This window comes from Erpetoichthys calabaricus, chromosome 9 (genome assembly GCF_900747795.2).
Source record: "Erpetoichthys calabaricus chromosome 9, fErpCal1.3, whole genome shotgun sequence".
Lineage (NCBI taxonomy): Eukaryota > Metazoa > Chordata > Cladistia > Polypteriformes > Polypteridae > Erpetoichthys > Erpetoichthys calabaricus.
The window spans coordinates 70,887,063-70,903,453 of record NC_041402.2 but is presented as its reverse complement, the minus strand read 5'-3'; the positions used below and the strand labels follow the sequence as shown (position 1 = coordinate 70,903,453).

General features: G+C 39.6%; 1 protein-coding gene across 7 annotated transcripts in view; it reads left to right on the top strand.

Moving 5' to 3' along the window:
* Positions 1 to 16,391, top strand: part of kifc3 (kinesin family member C3) — a 124,159-nt gene that overhangs the window by 61,386 nt on the left and 46,382 nt on the right. For all 7 annotated transcript variants that reach the window (XR_007935741.1, XM_051931503.1, XM_051931505.1 and 4 more), the window contains one exon: positions 13,618 to 13,845. Coding sequence is in view for 6 of the 7 variants with exons in the window: in XM_051931503.1 (XP_051787463.1) it covers positions 13,618 to 13,845 (228 nt within the window). In the remaining variant the exon portion in view is untranslated. The remainder of the gene's footprint in view (positions 1 to 13,617; positions 13,846 to 16,391) is intronic.

Sequence of the window (16,391 nt, the reverse complement as noted above, 5' to 3'; positions counted from 1 at the left end):
AGCATGTCAAAACACTTTTTCCTAAATGACTACATGACCCCTGAATCTAATTCTTCTTCCACAAAAGAGAGATTGGTCAATATGGCAGTCTTCTCTGGACATTTTTAAAAAAGATCTGCAGATATAGAAATTGATTAGTGTAAATATAGCAGCAGCTTCTGCAGCAAAAAGATCCTATACTCTTACCTATCCCAAAGAGTTCCATTGCGATGGAGTAGTTATACTTCTTGATCACAGTGCCAGAGGGTGGTAAAGTGTTGCGTGTTGATTAGTGTAATCACGTAAGAATTTCACTCTACTCTGTACTTATGACAGTAATGAACCTAGAAACCTATAATACAGAAATTACATAATAACATTCTTAATTGAATGTGTAACTAAGTACTGTACACATGTGACTTACATATAAAAATGAAACTTAGATTAATGTTTTACTGAAGGTGATGGTGTAGTTATTGCATGTAGTTTAACATTTAATAATTTATCTTTACTAAATGTAATTTTTATTAACTTAAAATTACATTTTCTATATCTACTGTAGTTTATTTTGAAATATGATTATATTTTCATTAGTCACCATTGGAATTGCAGTTATTGAATTCCATTTTGAGTAGTAAAAACTAAAGTATTATTGTAATATTTTGGAAAGAATTGATTGTGAGATATGGGTATATGATCTGGATTAATACATGTCCCTCAATGATATATGAGGCGGTAAAAGAGACTTCAGTGATCCTTGTTTCTCAATTAACACGCTGGAAGGAAATTATTTATTGGGCACATTTTTGCATAAACTCTTATTAGCCATCTATGACATTACTATTTTGTAAATTTTACTGTATAAATACTGTACTGAAGCGGTCCCCAACCACTGGGCCTTGGATCATTTGGTACTGGGCCACATAGAAAAAAATAAAAAACTTTTTATTTTAATTTTGTTTCCATTTTATTGACTATTGGAGTCTGCAGGGTGTTTTATTTTAAAAAATTACCAGATCATCTCCCCATTACGTTTGTCTGTGCTTCTTGCCCCCATTTGTCTCTGTCACAGTTTTGATGCCAAATAAATTAAGCCCACAAGCTAACCCTAGCTAAAATGGATAAAAAACAAATGTCTCTGGAAAGCTTCTTTGAAAAAGGGGAAAGACCCAATGATGAGACAACAGATAACTCTTAGACTGCTAACAAAAAGAAAGCTGCTTTTAAAAGAAAATACCAAGAGTCCTACTTATATTACGTGTTTATCACGAAAGGTGATTCTAATGTTCCAAGCCTACCATATTATATGTGGTGACCGACTATCGAATGAGACCATGAAGCCTTATAAACTGTTTTGCCGTGTAGACACCAAGCACCCTGCATTAAAAGTCAAGCCTTTGGGTTTTTTTGAAAGAAAAAAATGTGAACACAAAGGACAGAAACAATTAATGAAGGTCACCACATCAGCAAATCTGTCTGCTCAGAGAGCATCATGCTTAGTGGCTAACCATATTGTTAAGGCTAAGAAGCCTTACTATTGGTGAAGAGTTTATCTTGGCTGCTGCTCATGGCATTTGTTGTGAACTTTAAGGAGAGGCTGCATTTAAAAAGGTACCACAGGTTCCTCTTTTGGCTAGTACCGTCACTAGACGGATTGATGAAATAGCAGAGGACATTGAGGCACAATTGTTAGTGAGGATTAATGAATCACCGTGGTATGCTATCTAGGTTGAAGAGTATACTGATGTTGACAACAAGGCAATAATATTTGTTTTTGTACAGTATATATTTCAGGATGATGTGCATGAGGATATGTTATGTGCTTTATCCAACCATTAACCAACTAACACCACGGCTACAGAACTATTCAAGTCTTTGAATGATTACATTCCAGGAAAACTGATTTGATCCTTTCATGTTAGTGTTTGAATGGATGGAGCTGCTGCCCTGACTGGACGGCTTTCTGGTTTATCTACGCGGTTCAAGGATGTTGCGCTTGAATACGAGTCTATATACAGTACACCCCCAAAATTCACAGGGGTTACATTCCTAGAGCACCCGCGAATTGTGAAAAAATGCAAATTTTGGATGTGGTTAAAAAAAATGCCTATTTTTATAGTTTGAACCCTAAATATGCCCCCAAAACACTTTAATTTAATTTCAAACTCAGCTTAATACATTACCTAAAAAAAAGGATGTAAAGGTAAACCTGTATACTGTACAGTAATCCCTCGCTACTTCGCGGTTCACTTTTCGCGGATTCACGACTTTGCGGGTTTTTAAATACAAGTGATTGCCCGCCTATCACGGAAGTTATGTTCCAGACCCATCAGCAACAGGAGAAAATCCGCGATATAGAAAGACCATATAAATAAACATTTTTATAGTTTAAGCCTTAAAATACCCATCCCACATGCTTTAAACACATGTAAACTTATAAAACACACTTTGTTAACACATATGATATGTGGATGTCGGGCTAAGGATATGAGTAACATCTCACTATTATAAAACATTTTAACTTCACACAAGACAAGACAGTGAGACAGGAAAATTGGTGATGTACAGGCTTTTAAATTATTGACAGGCAGAGCGACAAGCAGCACAAAGCCAGCACAAAGTCCACTTCTCCTTAGCGTTCATTCAGCTCCCCACCCCCTTGACAATGCGAACTGCGCCTCCGGGGAGGGGGGTTTGAGCGAACGTGCATTCAGCCCTCACACACGCACACACACACTCCTCCTTCTTCCAAAATGCGCAGAGCGACAAGCAGGCATTTTGGCAGAAGCAGCACAAAGTCCATTTCTGCTCAGCGTGAGTTCAGCTGCCCCCCTTCACAAAGCGAGTGCAGACAAATTGACGTCTGATCGCTGCGTGCAGTGTGCAGTGTTGGTCTGCGGTGTTTAAGAATGTAGAAAGTGTTTAAGAGCATAGGAAGTGTTTAGAAGAGTGTGGGAAAGGTTAACAAGAGAGTGAGAAAGGTTTATAAGAGTGCGGGAAGGGTTTATAAAGCCTTAAAATATGTATAAATAATAAAATAAATATAGGTCGCTACTTCGCGGATTTTCACCTATCGCGGGGGGGCTCTGGAACGTAACCCCCGCGATAGGTGAGGGATTACTGTACTGCTATTTCTCCCACAGTGCTAGAATGTAAAATACCGATGTTACAGCTATATGTACTGTAATTCATGCAAGTGCGTTTTCATTGCCAGAAGCCTTAGAAGGTACAGGGCGTTTCGGCGGTATCTTGGGGCATTAACCCTTAAACTGCCACATACTTGGGGGTTAATGCATCCCTGGACGCCAAATACTTTTTTGCTGCACTTTAAGTAAACGTCACAATTCACAAAGAAAAAGTGAAATGCAAAGAACATCACAATTACTGCAACACTGATCATTTTACACACTGCTAATGAACTATAAAAACTGTTTAAAAACTACTGGAACAATATATCCAAGATGCAACTGACACCATGGATGAAATTAAGTAAATCACCGAGCCAACTGCGCTTGAACTGGCAGCACGCAAGCACACAACGGGAGCGGGACCCCCAACAAGAGCAGAGGATGTCTGGGGGAGGAGAGAGAAACAAAGTAATCAGCTAAAAAGGACAGGTTCTGTTCAGGCTTTTAAGTATGCGTAGGGTCGCGTGAGAAGCATATCATGCAACAGAGCAGCCACAAGTAAGCCCAGAAAGTAAGGGAGCAATGTGAAAGTAGTCTTATCAACGTTTTTAAGAGGGTTTTTTTGAGGAGTGTCCGTGTCTTCTAGGGATGCGTTCAGCCCCCCTGCTCACAAGGGGCTGGTAGTGGTCATGAGCTGACTGCTCAATGAATGTATGGCACTGACTGATCAGCTCTTACGTGCTCGCAAATGGCACTAGGAAACGACTATATCTGGTTGTGGTGATTTAAGGGTTAAGTGGAACAAAACAGAAAACACAAGAACACTCAGCTGGAGATGCATCACAGTCAATCAGCAGCAAGGAGAAATGAATATCGCTGTAGCGGTCTGGTGCCACTAAGATTCACACTGCCGAGAAGATGGTGATTTATTTAGTTTTATGGTGGAGATTCCAGGGACACACCCAGCCTTGACCCGACCCGCACGCACTCACAAACAGAGACAAAAACAAAGCAATCCAGTAATCAAACAGCAAATAAAGAATGTAATGAAAACAAATGAAATAAATGAAAAGAACAATACCACCCCTGTTCCCCTTACAGTGATTACACATTAAATACAACAAAACACCAACAAAACACACACAGTAAATCATGAAATACGTTCATGAAAAACGGCAACGGATGAAATGTAATGATGAAAATAGATAGTCCAGAGATCCGCATGTTGAATGGGAATGTAAAGATAGTCCTATCGCTAGTTCCTGAAATGATGAAGACGGGTTCAGGAGCGCTTCTTTCTTTGCAGGATGGCCATGAATCCACTTACAGTCCTCATGTACACAGGCAGACAGCAGACAATTCAGACGCCAAGCATGAAACGATCCAGGACAAAACGAATAATTACAGGTAACCCAACAGAAGGCACGCAGAGAGACAGGAACTTGAAACACAAATTACAAAAACTTTTTTTTTTGCTTTTGGTCATCGGCCCCCTTTTTTAAAAGCCACGCTGACATCCTTTGACCCCAATAGCCCCAGCACCCTCAGTAGAAGACCAATCGGAGCCACTGCAGGGAGTCGCAGTTTCAAATTCTATTGGCTACTTTCACCATCCCAAGTTGCATTTCCTCTACAGTTGCTTCCTGTTCTCTCTACAGTACGGTATTGCCATGAAAAAAGCCATAAAAATTGCGGAGGATATTTGCGGTTTCCACTAACAATTATTAGATAGGTTCTAAGGAAAAATCTGTGAATGACTGAGGCCATGAACTATGAAACGCGACTTTGCGGGGGTCTACTGTACTGTGCCATTCACAGAGAAATGCGGGCTAGCAATAAAATGCCACCTAAATTTTACAGTGTTTTAAATAATGTAATTAAAGTTATTAACCACATAAAAGTACATGCCCTTAACTTGTGTCTATTCGAGCAGCTTTATGAAAAGATGGAAGCAGAGCACAAACATCTTCTCTTATAGAAGTTAGATGGCTTTCTTAGGTAGATCGCTAGTCAGAGTATTTGAGTTCCAAGAGCTGCTACAGAGATTTATTTTAGAAAAACAGTAACCACCAGCAGCACATTTCAGTAACATGGAATGGACTGCAAAACTCATTTACTTGTGTGATGTATTCAACCTGCTCAGTGAACTCAATCTGTCACTTCAGGGGAGAATGACAACTGACTTGAAGTTGGCAGATAAAGTGGCTGCATTCAAAACCAAACTGGAACTGTGGGGACAGTGAATGAACATATAGATATTTGACGTGTTTCAAACATTAACAGGGATTTTGGAAGAGACTGAGCCTGGGGCTTCATTCTTCCAGCTGGTGCATGATTACCTGTCTTTGCTTTTAAAAGAATTTGAGTGTTACTTTCCAACCACAAAAGACTCACAAACTGGGAAGGAATGGATCTGCAACCCATTTGTGAATATGCCAGATGAATCGACCTTGTCAGTGATAGAAGAAGATCAACTGCTTCAGATTACAAATGACAGTGGCCTTAAAATTATGTTTGAAACAACTTCAAATCGCCACAAATGCACTGAAAACCCTGCTTCCATTTCCAGCAGCCTATCTTTGTCAAGTGGGGTTTTCTGCATTGACAGCAGTCAAAATGAAATTAAGGAACACATTTCTGGTGTCATTGTCTCCTGTCAGCCCTAGAAAGGACTGTCTCATTGCAAGGAAACAAGCTCAGGGCTCCCTCTGATTCTGCATTATGGTGAGTTATATTTATTATATACACTTTGTTATGCACACGTGATGGCTGGTCTGAAGAAAATTGTCTTACATGAAACCGGTCCATGGAGCAAAAAAGGTTGGAGACTGCTGCTGTACTGTATTACATTACTATCAATAAGAAATGTTTTTATTCACACTTGAATTTTTCTGAGCCTATTCTTTCAAGATTATAGAGGGTCAGAGATTGATTCAGGCAGAACTGGGCACGATGCAGGAATCAAACCAGACTGAGATGACTGCATTCTAACTAAAGAACAAAATTACAGATCACAATTTGCTTTATGTGCATATATTTGTGATCTTACAGGAAGATGGACTGCCAAGGGAAAACCCATCTAGACCCAAGGATAACATGGAGAGACAACTGACCCAAGTTAGGCAGGAATGCCAGCCACTGCCAAGCACTGTCATGCATTCTAGGAATAAATAAAAATGTTAAGCTTGTGATAGTGTGAATCAGTCAAGGCCATCCTTCTCTGTCTTTGTATTCACATTACAAGTTTAAATGTGAAAATTAAAATACACAGCAATTTTAAAAGTGCAAACTATGCAATATTCATTAACAGCACACACAGTATTTAAAACATTGTTAGTTTATTAGAGATAGACTTAACCAGCAGGAGGATGATTGACATACTCAAGTTTTGATGTATTGCATAAGAACCAAGGCTGGTAATTTTAGTAGTAATTGGCCTATGCTTCTAAGCTCCTAGGGGAGCATTTTCCTTCTCACATTCTTACATTACCATGTTGATGAAGAACCAAAGTTTTTGTTTTTATAAACATGAATGATTCTCTGCATTGCTACCTTCCACTCCTTTTCTGATTTGTTGAGTGAGAGATCCTTTTCCCATTGTCCTCTTGGATCTTTGAAAGGAAGGGAGTGTAAAATATTTTTATATATTGCATAAATTCTGAGTCCTCGAGACTGAGCAATATTTTTTCCAGCATAGAGGAAGGTAGAAGATGGGGAAAATCGGGCAGGTTCTTTTTGACAAAGTTTCTAATTTGAAGATAGTGAAACAAATTTGTTGCTGGAAAATTAAATTTGGAATGTAATTGTTTATAGGATGCAAAGATGTTGTCTATATAAATATCTCTAAGCAATTTAATCTCAAATGTTTTCCAGATATTAAAAACGGTATATGTTTGAGAGGGTTGAAAAAGGTGGTTCTCATGCAGAGGTGCCACAGATAAAAGATTCTACATTTTAAAATGATTTCTACATTGGTTCCATATTCTGAGTGAGTGAAGCACAATTGGATTATTAGTATTTTGGCAATAACATATAAGCCTGTGTATGTTCATCTATTTGTGTCCAGGTTTTTATAGCTTGCATGTTTGCTGCCCAGTAATAAAACTGAAAGTTAGGTAGAGCCATGCCACCTTCTGTCTTAAGTCTTTGTAGGGTCGCTCTTTAGATACGTGGATGTTTTAGGTTCCAAATATATGAGGTTTTGGTTGAATCTAATTGCTTAAAGAATAATTTATTGATGTATATTGGAATGTTTTGAAATAAAAAGAGAAGCTTAGGAAGGATATTCATCATAACAATGTTAATTCTTCCAGCTAGAGTGAGATGGAGGGTTGACCATCTATGCAAGTCTTGCTTAATTTTTTCCATACAGATGGCGAAATTTTGTTGATAAAGAGCTTTATGTTTACTTGTGATATTTACCCCTAGGTATTTAAACTGATCTGCAATAATAAAAGGGAAGGTGTCCAATCTAATATTGTATGCGTGAGAATTCACTGGTGTTTTAGTTTGGGAAAATGGTTCAAAGGTTTTAACAGAAAATAAGCAGGCAAGAATCAGAGAGGAAAGGTCCAATACTTCAATTGTTTACTTGTTCAAATATAATATCAGTTACATACAATATAATAGCAATATACATGCAGATATAGGAATTGTACTATTGACTTACAGTAATATATATAAAGATATATGATTTATACTATTAACTTACAGTAATAGGTGGCGCGGTGGTAGTGCTGCTGCTTTGCAGTAAGGAGACTGTGGAAGATTGTGGGTTCGATTCCCGGTTCCTCCCTGTGTGGATAGCGCTTTGAGTACTGAGAAAAGCGCTATATAAATGTAATGAATTATTATTATTAATACAGATATGTGAATTATACTATACTTACAGTAATATCAAAAGACCCAGAGCCATCATCCTAGACCAGTAGACTGAGGGAGCCCGCGTGTCAGTCTCGTCAGAGGATCAACTCGTGAGCCTGGTCCAATACCGGGCGGTGTGCACGTTCCCCACGGTTGAGCTTCCGAAGAAACTGAGGGCGGAAACTTCCCTTATATACTAATTGAGTGTCCTTACCCAAAATGGCTTACGTGTAAGCAGTGTATACAGAAGTGATCAGTTTCAGCACACACCCTTCCACGGGACGCAGTATTGTTTTTCTTCTACTTGGCCCTCACTGAGATGGTGCCTAGTATCAGAAGACACACAATAACAAGCGTTGCTTGCAATGAAGCCCCTCGAAGTGAAAAACAAGTACGTGGCCTTGACTGTATTCCCATAACATTCTGAAACTCTTTATGAGAAGCAAGTTTTTGCACATTCTTTCGCTATCATCCCAAACATTCCAATCTTTGTAGCTGGTTTTGCACTGAAGCGACCAACCCCCCCCCCCCCTCTTACTCCTTTATTTCATCCCTTCTCCTGTTACAGAGAAAACCTTTATATTACAACTGGAAAGGCACACTTTTATTCAAATTAATTCTGAGACCAGAGATCTTTTGAAATTCTGTGAGTGCTGTTAAGACTGCAGGCACAGTATTTTGTGGGTCTGATATATAAAAAACCATATCATCTGCAAATAGAGAAATTTTCTGTACCAGTCCTTCTCTGATAATCCCCTTTATGTGATAAGCATTTCGACCGTGAACTGCCAATGGTTCAATGGCGATTGCAAATAGCATTGGTGACAAGGGGCATCCTTGTCTGGTACCACGTTCTAGTTTAAAGTAGTCTGAGCAAATGTTGTTAATACAGACTGAAGCTTCTGGATTGGTATACAGTAGTTTGATCCATGTACAAATATTCGGACCAAACCCAAATTTCTCTAATGTAGTGAAAAGGTAGTTCCATTCAGTCATATCAAATGCTTTTTCTGCATCCAACGATAATATCATCTATGGGGTGTTTGACTTTGCAGGTGAATATATTACATTAAACAGGGGTCAGAGATTGGAAGCGAAGTGTCGGCCTTTAATAAATCCAGTTTAATCTTGTGATATTACCGAAGACAGCACTTTCTCCATCCTTATAGTTAGGACTTTGAAGAGTATCTTAACATCATTATTCAGAAGTGAAATTGGTCTGTATGATGCACATTGTAAAAAGTCCTTGTTTTGTTTAGGAAAGACGGTGATTAATGCTTGGCGAAAAGTTAGAGGTAGAATTTGATTGTCTCTAGCTTCTGTAAAAGTTGCTAATAAAAGGCGAACTAGCTGAGTGGAGAATTTCTTATAAAATTTGACAGGGTAGCCATCAGGGCCTGCTGCTTTCCCACTCTGAAGTGACTTTATAGCATCTAGTAATTCTGATAGCGCCAGAGGTTTATCCAGTTCCACCGCATTAAAAGTATCTATTTGTGGTAACTGTAATGTATCCAGAAATGCATTAGATTGTGTGTTGTCTTCTTTGAACTCAGTAGAATATAAGGATTTTTATGGTCAATGATTTCGTCTCCGTTCGTGTTGATGATTACTGGGATTGCATTGTGAACTTCTTGCTTGTGGATTTGTTGAGCTAAAAGCTTATTAGCTTTCTCTCTGTGTTCATAGTAATGATGTCTGGATTTATAAATTAGTTGTTCAGTTTCTTTAGTTGTCAAGAGGTTGAATTCTGAATGTAGAGCCTGCCTTTTACTATGTAGAGCCTCGCATGGAAGCCTGGCATGTTCTTCATCTATTCTAGTAATTTCGCTTTTTAGTTCTGATACTTTCTTGGTTTCTAATTTATTCATGTGGGAAATATATGAAATAATCTGTCCTCTTAAGAAGGCCTTTAGAGTTTCCCAGAGTATTCCTGCAGAGACCTCTGAGGATGTCTTTGTCTCTAGAAAGAAACTGATTTGTTTGGATATAAATTCTGTACAGTTCTCGTCTGCTAATAGAAGCGGGTTAAGACGCCATCTACGAGGTGAGTGTGTGGGGCATAGTAATTTTAGCTCCAAGATCAGAGGTGCATGGTCGGAAATAATAATAACATTGTACTTGCAAGATGTAATCATAGGCAAGAAATTATTATCTATAAAGAAATAATCTATTCTTGAGTAGCAATGATGTACTGGTGAGTATTTAAATATGAGTTGTTCAGTTTCTTTGGTTGTTACGAGGTTGAGCTCTGAATGCAAAGCCTTTCTTTTCCTATGAAGTGCCTCGCTTGGACACCTGGCATGTTCTTGATCTGTTCTAGTAATTTCGCTGGTTAACTCTGATACCTTCTTTGTTTCTAATTTATTTCTGTGGGAAAGATATGAAATAATCTGTCCTCTTAAGAAGGCCTTTAGAGTTTCCCAGAGTATTCCTGCAGAGACATCTGAGGTTGTATTTGTCTCTAGGAAGAAACTGATTTGTTTTGATATAAATTCTGTACAGTTCTCATCTGCTAATAGAAGTGGGTTAAGACGCCATCTGCGAGATGAGTATGTGGGGCATAATGATTTCAGATCCAAGATCAGAGGGGCATGGTCAGAAATAACAATGGCGTTGTACTTGCAAGATTTAATCGCAGGCAAGAAATTATCTATAAAGAAATAATCAATTCTTGAGTAGCAATGATGCACTGGTGAGTAGAAGGAATATGTTCTTGAGTTTGGGTTTAGAAACCTCCAGGGGTCTGATAAGTTGTGGTCAGTTAAAAACTGTGTGATTGACTTTGCAGTGTTAGGTCAGCTGTCACAGGGGGGATGACATCTATCTAAGAGTGGATTTAAAACACAATTAAAGTCCCCAGCCATTATAATTTTATGAGTGTTCACATTGGGAATAAATGCAAATACATTTTGCATGAATTCCCTATCATCGACATTGGGTGCATAAACATTTATCAGAATCACTTTACAGTTAAATAAGTTGCCCATGACAATCACATATCTCCCTTCAGGATCAGATACTACATCTGATGCTACAAATGAGACTGTTCTATGTATAAGAATTGCCACACCTCTAGTTTTCTTTGTAAAGCTGGAATGGAATATTTGGCCAGTCCAGTCTTTTTGCAGCCGGAATTGATCTTTACTTAATAAGTGGGTCTCCTGTAAAAATAGATTTAATTTAGACCTGTTAGGTGAGAGAATACTTTCTTTCTCTTTAATTCGTGATTTGGGCCTTTAACATTCCAGCTCACAAAGTTAACTGTCCTATCATGGAGACATTGATTCTGAATTTCTGATGTCATTTTGTAGTCTTAACTGGAAGTGAGACAGCTTTAACCTTAATTTCCAATTTTTCCATGAGTTATTGCCATACAGCCTATTGTTACGTTGGAAGTTATAATTATAAGGATTAAAAGGATAGATTAGATATAGCTTGCTGTCTTTCTCTCCCCACCTTATCCCCCACCCCACCCCCCCATTTTGCCTCCCCATGTGAGGCTGAACCCCCACTTCATAAAGTCCCAGTCCTCTGACATACCTAGAGACAGAGCACATCCAAAACAAAACAAGCCCCCCAGCAGCGGCATTTGAGGATTAAAAAGTAGAGATATCTATTGCCGATAAAGTCTAAATACTAGAATATAAGCATAAAATATAATTTTCAACAGTCTTGAAATATTAAGACAGTAAACCCAGGGAATGATGTTAAAAAGTGGCCCTGGGTAAGCATAGTAAACCCTAATGCAATAATAACAATAACAATAAACCAAGGGTATGATGTTAAACAGTCTCCTTTAGAATAGTTAAAACCAAAAAAAAGAAACTACTTTAATTTTTTCCATACATACGCGTGTAATTGTAATTAAAACTTAAACAAAAAGTGGCTGAGATGAAAAAAGGATGTATAATTATGGTACCCGTATCATTGCAAACAGATCAGACAGCAGGTAATATCTTCTTGCCATACCATGATATGATGCAAATCACTATCGTATTTCAAAAAAGCATCAGGATCAGCTTTCTTAAACCCTTTTCTGCTTCCTCCGTGGAGGAGAAGATGTGATATTTGTCTTGAATATCCACTTTCAGTTTGGCAGGATACAAGAGGCTGTATTTCATATCGGCTTTCCATAACCGCTGTCTAATGTAGTAAAAAGCTGCACTTTTAGCAGCTATTGAGGTTGAGAAATCAGGGAAAGTACGAATGTGGTTATTTTCAAATATCTCTTATTTGTGTCTGAGAAGTGCCATTACATTAAGCTTAAATTGTAATCTCTCGAAGCTGACAATTAAAGTCCTAGGTTTAGAGGTATTTGATCCACGTATGCGATAAGCTGCCGCTATCTCGGTATCTGATTTAAAGTCCTCTCCAATTATTTTTGAGAATAGTTCAGCTACGAGTTTCACTGGGTTTGGACTTTCACGATTCTTGGGTAGACCTTCGATTCTAAAATTATTCCCTCTGCATCCATCTTCCAGAGCCGCAAGTCTGTCTCCCAAGTTTGTTGCATTCGGAACTTGCAGCTGTTGCTTTTCCATTAGCGTTAGATGCCAAATGTTCCGCTGTTTCAATTCGAGCCGTGAATGTCTGCTTAACGCCTTTCAGCTGATCGGCAAGTTCTTTCAGTTTAGACGCATTTTCCTGAATGTGTTCCTCAATTTTCCTCAGCATATCTTTAAAGACTGCATCAAAACGATTATATATACATTTTTCCAAGTCTTTATATTCCTGCCGCATCTCTTGCAGCTCCAGCCACAGCTTCTCGTTTGTCTTCTGCAAGCCATTTATTTCTTTCTTCATATTTTTTTGAATGTCTTTCTTGAGCTTACTTATGGCTGTGGCCAGTGTTGCGATCATTTTCTTCAGTTCAGACAAATCATTTCGGCTTTTGTTCTCCGCGGGTGAAGTGGCAACCCCGTTACAGCTGATGCTTCCAGCTCGCGAGGAGTAGAAGAATGCCTGGACTGCAAGGCCATCTCTAGTTTCAAGTGATCTTCTGAAATTGGCAGTCTATCGTGACCTGCATTACTTGCACCTTCGCTCCCATTTTCCCTTTCGACTGGAGATGATGCAGTGGAACAGGGTCCTAGGAAGTCTGTGCTTTCGCCTGCCTGTTCCAGGTCAGTCTCTGAAAGGCCATACCTTGCACTTGGGCCTGATGCCTGTCTAGACTTGGGTGTAGTTTTAGGTTTCTTTTCTGTTTCTTTCTGAGCCCCTTTCTGGTTACTCATGTTTATATACTGTAGTAGAAACTCCTTTGGTTAAGTAAATACAGGATACCTCGGGATAATAAGAAATAAGAGAAAAAATAAAGCCGCTGCAACGGAGCTCCGTTTCAAACGTCCATCTCCTGTAATTTGACTAGTTTTCAGAAGAAGGTGACAAATGTAGTGAGTACATTTATTTCTTTAAAAAAATATGATTGGGATGTTTTTCCTCCAGTCAATGAAGGGAAGGGGTATAAGAAGGTGCAACCTTCTTCATTACAATTTTTACATTCAACAGTATGATTTCTACTCTTATTTAAAATGTTTACACTCAAAATATTTAAACCGCTATACTTTCATGAGTATTATGATGTTACCATGCCTAATAATTTTGACTGCTCTATACCCTATCTTGGATTTTTTTCTGCTTTATTTAGGATGTGAAAAAATTGCAAGCAAAGCTTTTTCAGCTTAATGCATATATTAAACAAAAAGATCAAATGCTGTTAGAGGTGCAGAAGGAACTGGATAAGAAATCTGGTGAAGTTCTTGAATTACATGTACAGCTGGAAAATGCCATACAGCATAAAGATGAAATAACAAACACATTGCAAGACTGTCAGCTTGCATTGTCAAGGCACGCTGCCCAGCCCGTGCAGATCAAGGTAAGAGTAGCTTCGGAGTTTAAACAGAAATACCAATATATTATGCATGCATGTTACTATAATAATTTAGTCATATAACAATTATTGGTATATTTACTTTATCATTTTCCTTGCTGCCAGTTGGGTTGTTCTGTTTTGTTTTGAAGGTTATTTACAACTGTTTCTAAAGTTATCTTGAGTTTTTTCAAGTCACAGGCAGGTCCAGATTTACAACTTTAAATTTGTCAAGGAAAGTGAATATTACTTTTATATATTAAATCTATTGACCACAAAGTTACATGCACATGTGCACTCTCTCTCACACACACACACGCACACACACACGCACACACACACACAGAGACATATGTATAGAAAATCTTTATTGAGTAATACTAATACTATGTAATTCGTTAAGAACAAAATGATATAACAGTCAATGAATACCAAACTCACAAACCCATTGAGGGCTGGATTCAACATCACACCATATATTGAAGTCAAAAATTTAAATCACAGGCTGATTTAACTTGCATGAATTTCTTAATGGCAACTTATAGTGTGACCCAGCAGTGTCGATGGCCCCTGTGTGCCTGTCTGCACTTCCAATAATGTCTCGGTGTGCTTATGATGACATAACGGATGGTGTCCTGGGGGATTTTCTCCCAGACATGAATCAAGTAATCAGTGACCTACTGGGCAATCTGTGGCGCTACATGGAGGTGTTAGATGCACTGATACATAATATCCCAGAGGTTCTCAAATGGATTCAGGTCTGGGGAATGTGTGGGCCAGTCAATGGCATCAAGAACTGTCTACACTCTCTGGCAACATGAGGATGGGCACTGTCCTGCAACAGGAGGAGCTCAGGGCTCACTGCCCCACTGTAATGTCTGACAGTGGCTGTGAGGATTTCATCCCAGTATCTGATAGCAGTCAGGGTACCATTTCCTAGCAAGGATATGCCTCCCCAAACCATCACTGACCCACCACCAAACCGGTCTTGCTGGATGATGTTGCAGGCTGTGTAACATTCCAGACAGTTTTGCTTCTGTCACATGTGCTCAGTGTGAATACAGTATGCTCTCATCTGTGAAGAGAATGGGCTTCCAATTGTGGTATTCCCTGATGAATGCCAGTCGAGCTAAAAGGTGATGGGGTGGGCTATGAGTACAGGTCCCACTAGAGGATGTCGGGCCCTCATGCTACCCTCATGAAATCTGTTTCTGACAGTTTGGCCAGAAACATGCACACCAGTAATCAGCTGGAGGTCATTTTGCAGGGCTTTGGCAGTGCTACTCCTGTTCTTCTTCGCACAAAGGAGCAAGTACTGGTCCTACTGCTGGGTTGATGCCCTTCTGCTACCCTGTCCAGTTCTTCTCATGTAACAGCCCATCTCCTGGTATCTCCTCCTTGCTCTTGAGACTGTGCTGGGAGATACAGCAAATCGTCTTGAGACAGCATGTATGGATGTTCCATCCTGGAGGAGATGGACTACCTGTGCAACCTGAAAGGTCTGCAAGTACCTCCTCATGCTACCAGTAGTGACAAGGATACTAGCAAAACAAAAAACTAGAGAAGAATCAGTCAAGAAGGATATGTAGAGAGCAATTGTCTGAGGCTAACAACAACCTTATCTTTTGTTGTGGGTTGTTTTGTGTGGGAAGCAGTCCAGACACAGACAGGTAGACATGATGTTAAGCACCACAACACGTTTATTTACAACTAATATTTACAAATCAGTGACACACACAACCCCCAAAACTCCCCCAAAGTCCAGGCCTTCTCAACACTGCCTCTGTCTCAGGTCCGCCTCCACTCCTCTCCACCAAGACTTCGTCCTTCTTCCACCTGACTCCAGCCATCGAATGGAGGGAGGCGGCCCCTTTTATAACCACCCGGATGTGCTCCAGGTGCCTCCCGACAATCTTCCGCCGGCACTCCCCAGTGTGGCGGAAGTGCCGGCTGCGCTCCCGGAAGCACTCTGGGTGTCCCTGGTCATCTTCCCCCCAGCACTTGTAGGTGTGGCAGAAGAGCTGAGAGCCAGGGCTCCTCAGGCATTGGGGTGCCCCCTGGCGGTGACCACAGGCACCTACAGGGTTGAGCTTCCACACTCTGTACCCGTGGTCCCAAAAGCCACCAGGGCAGTCGCCCCCTCGTGGTCTGGAGGAGGTGTAAGCGCTCCTCCGGTCCTCTTGGGCTTCCCGGCTGGGTACCACCCCTAGCCGCATGCCACACTTGCTGTTGACACTCCGGTGCACCTGTTTTCATTTGTATTTGCACCAAAGCAGGTGAATTGATTCACAATTGCTTTTGCTTCCTAACTGGAAAGACTGATATCCCTAAAACTTAATTGACTTGGTGTTAGACTGTGATGATTAAGTGTTCCCTTAATTTTTTGAGCAGTGTATTTATTTTATATTGTATCAGTGACGTTTTATTCTTGTTTTAGCAAAGCACATCAATAAACTTCTTGTGTGATATAGATATATATAGATATGTATATATAGATATATGTGTATGTGTGTGTGTATATATATATATATATATATATAGATATATATATA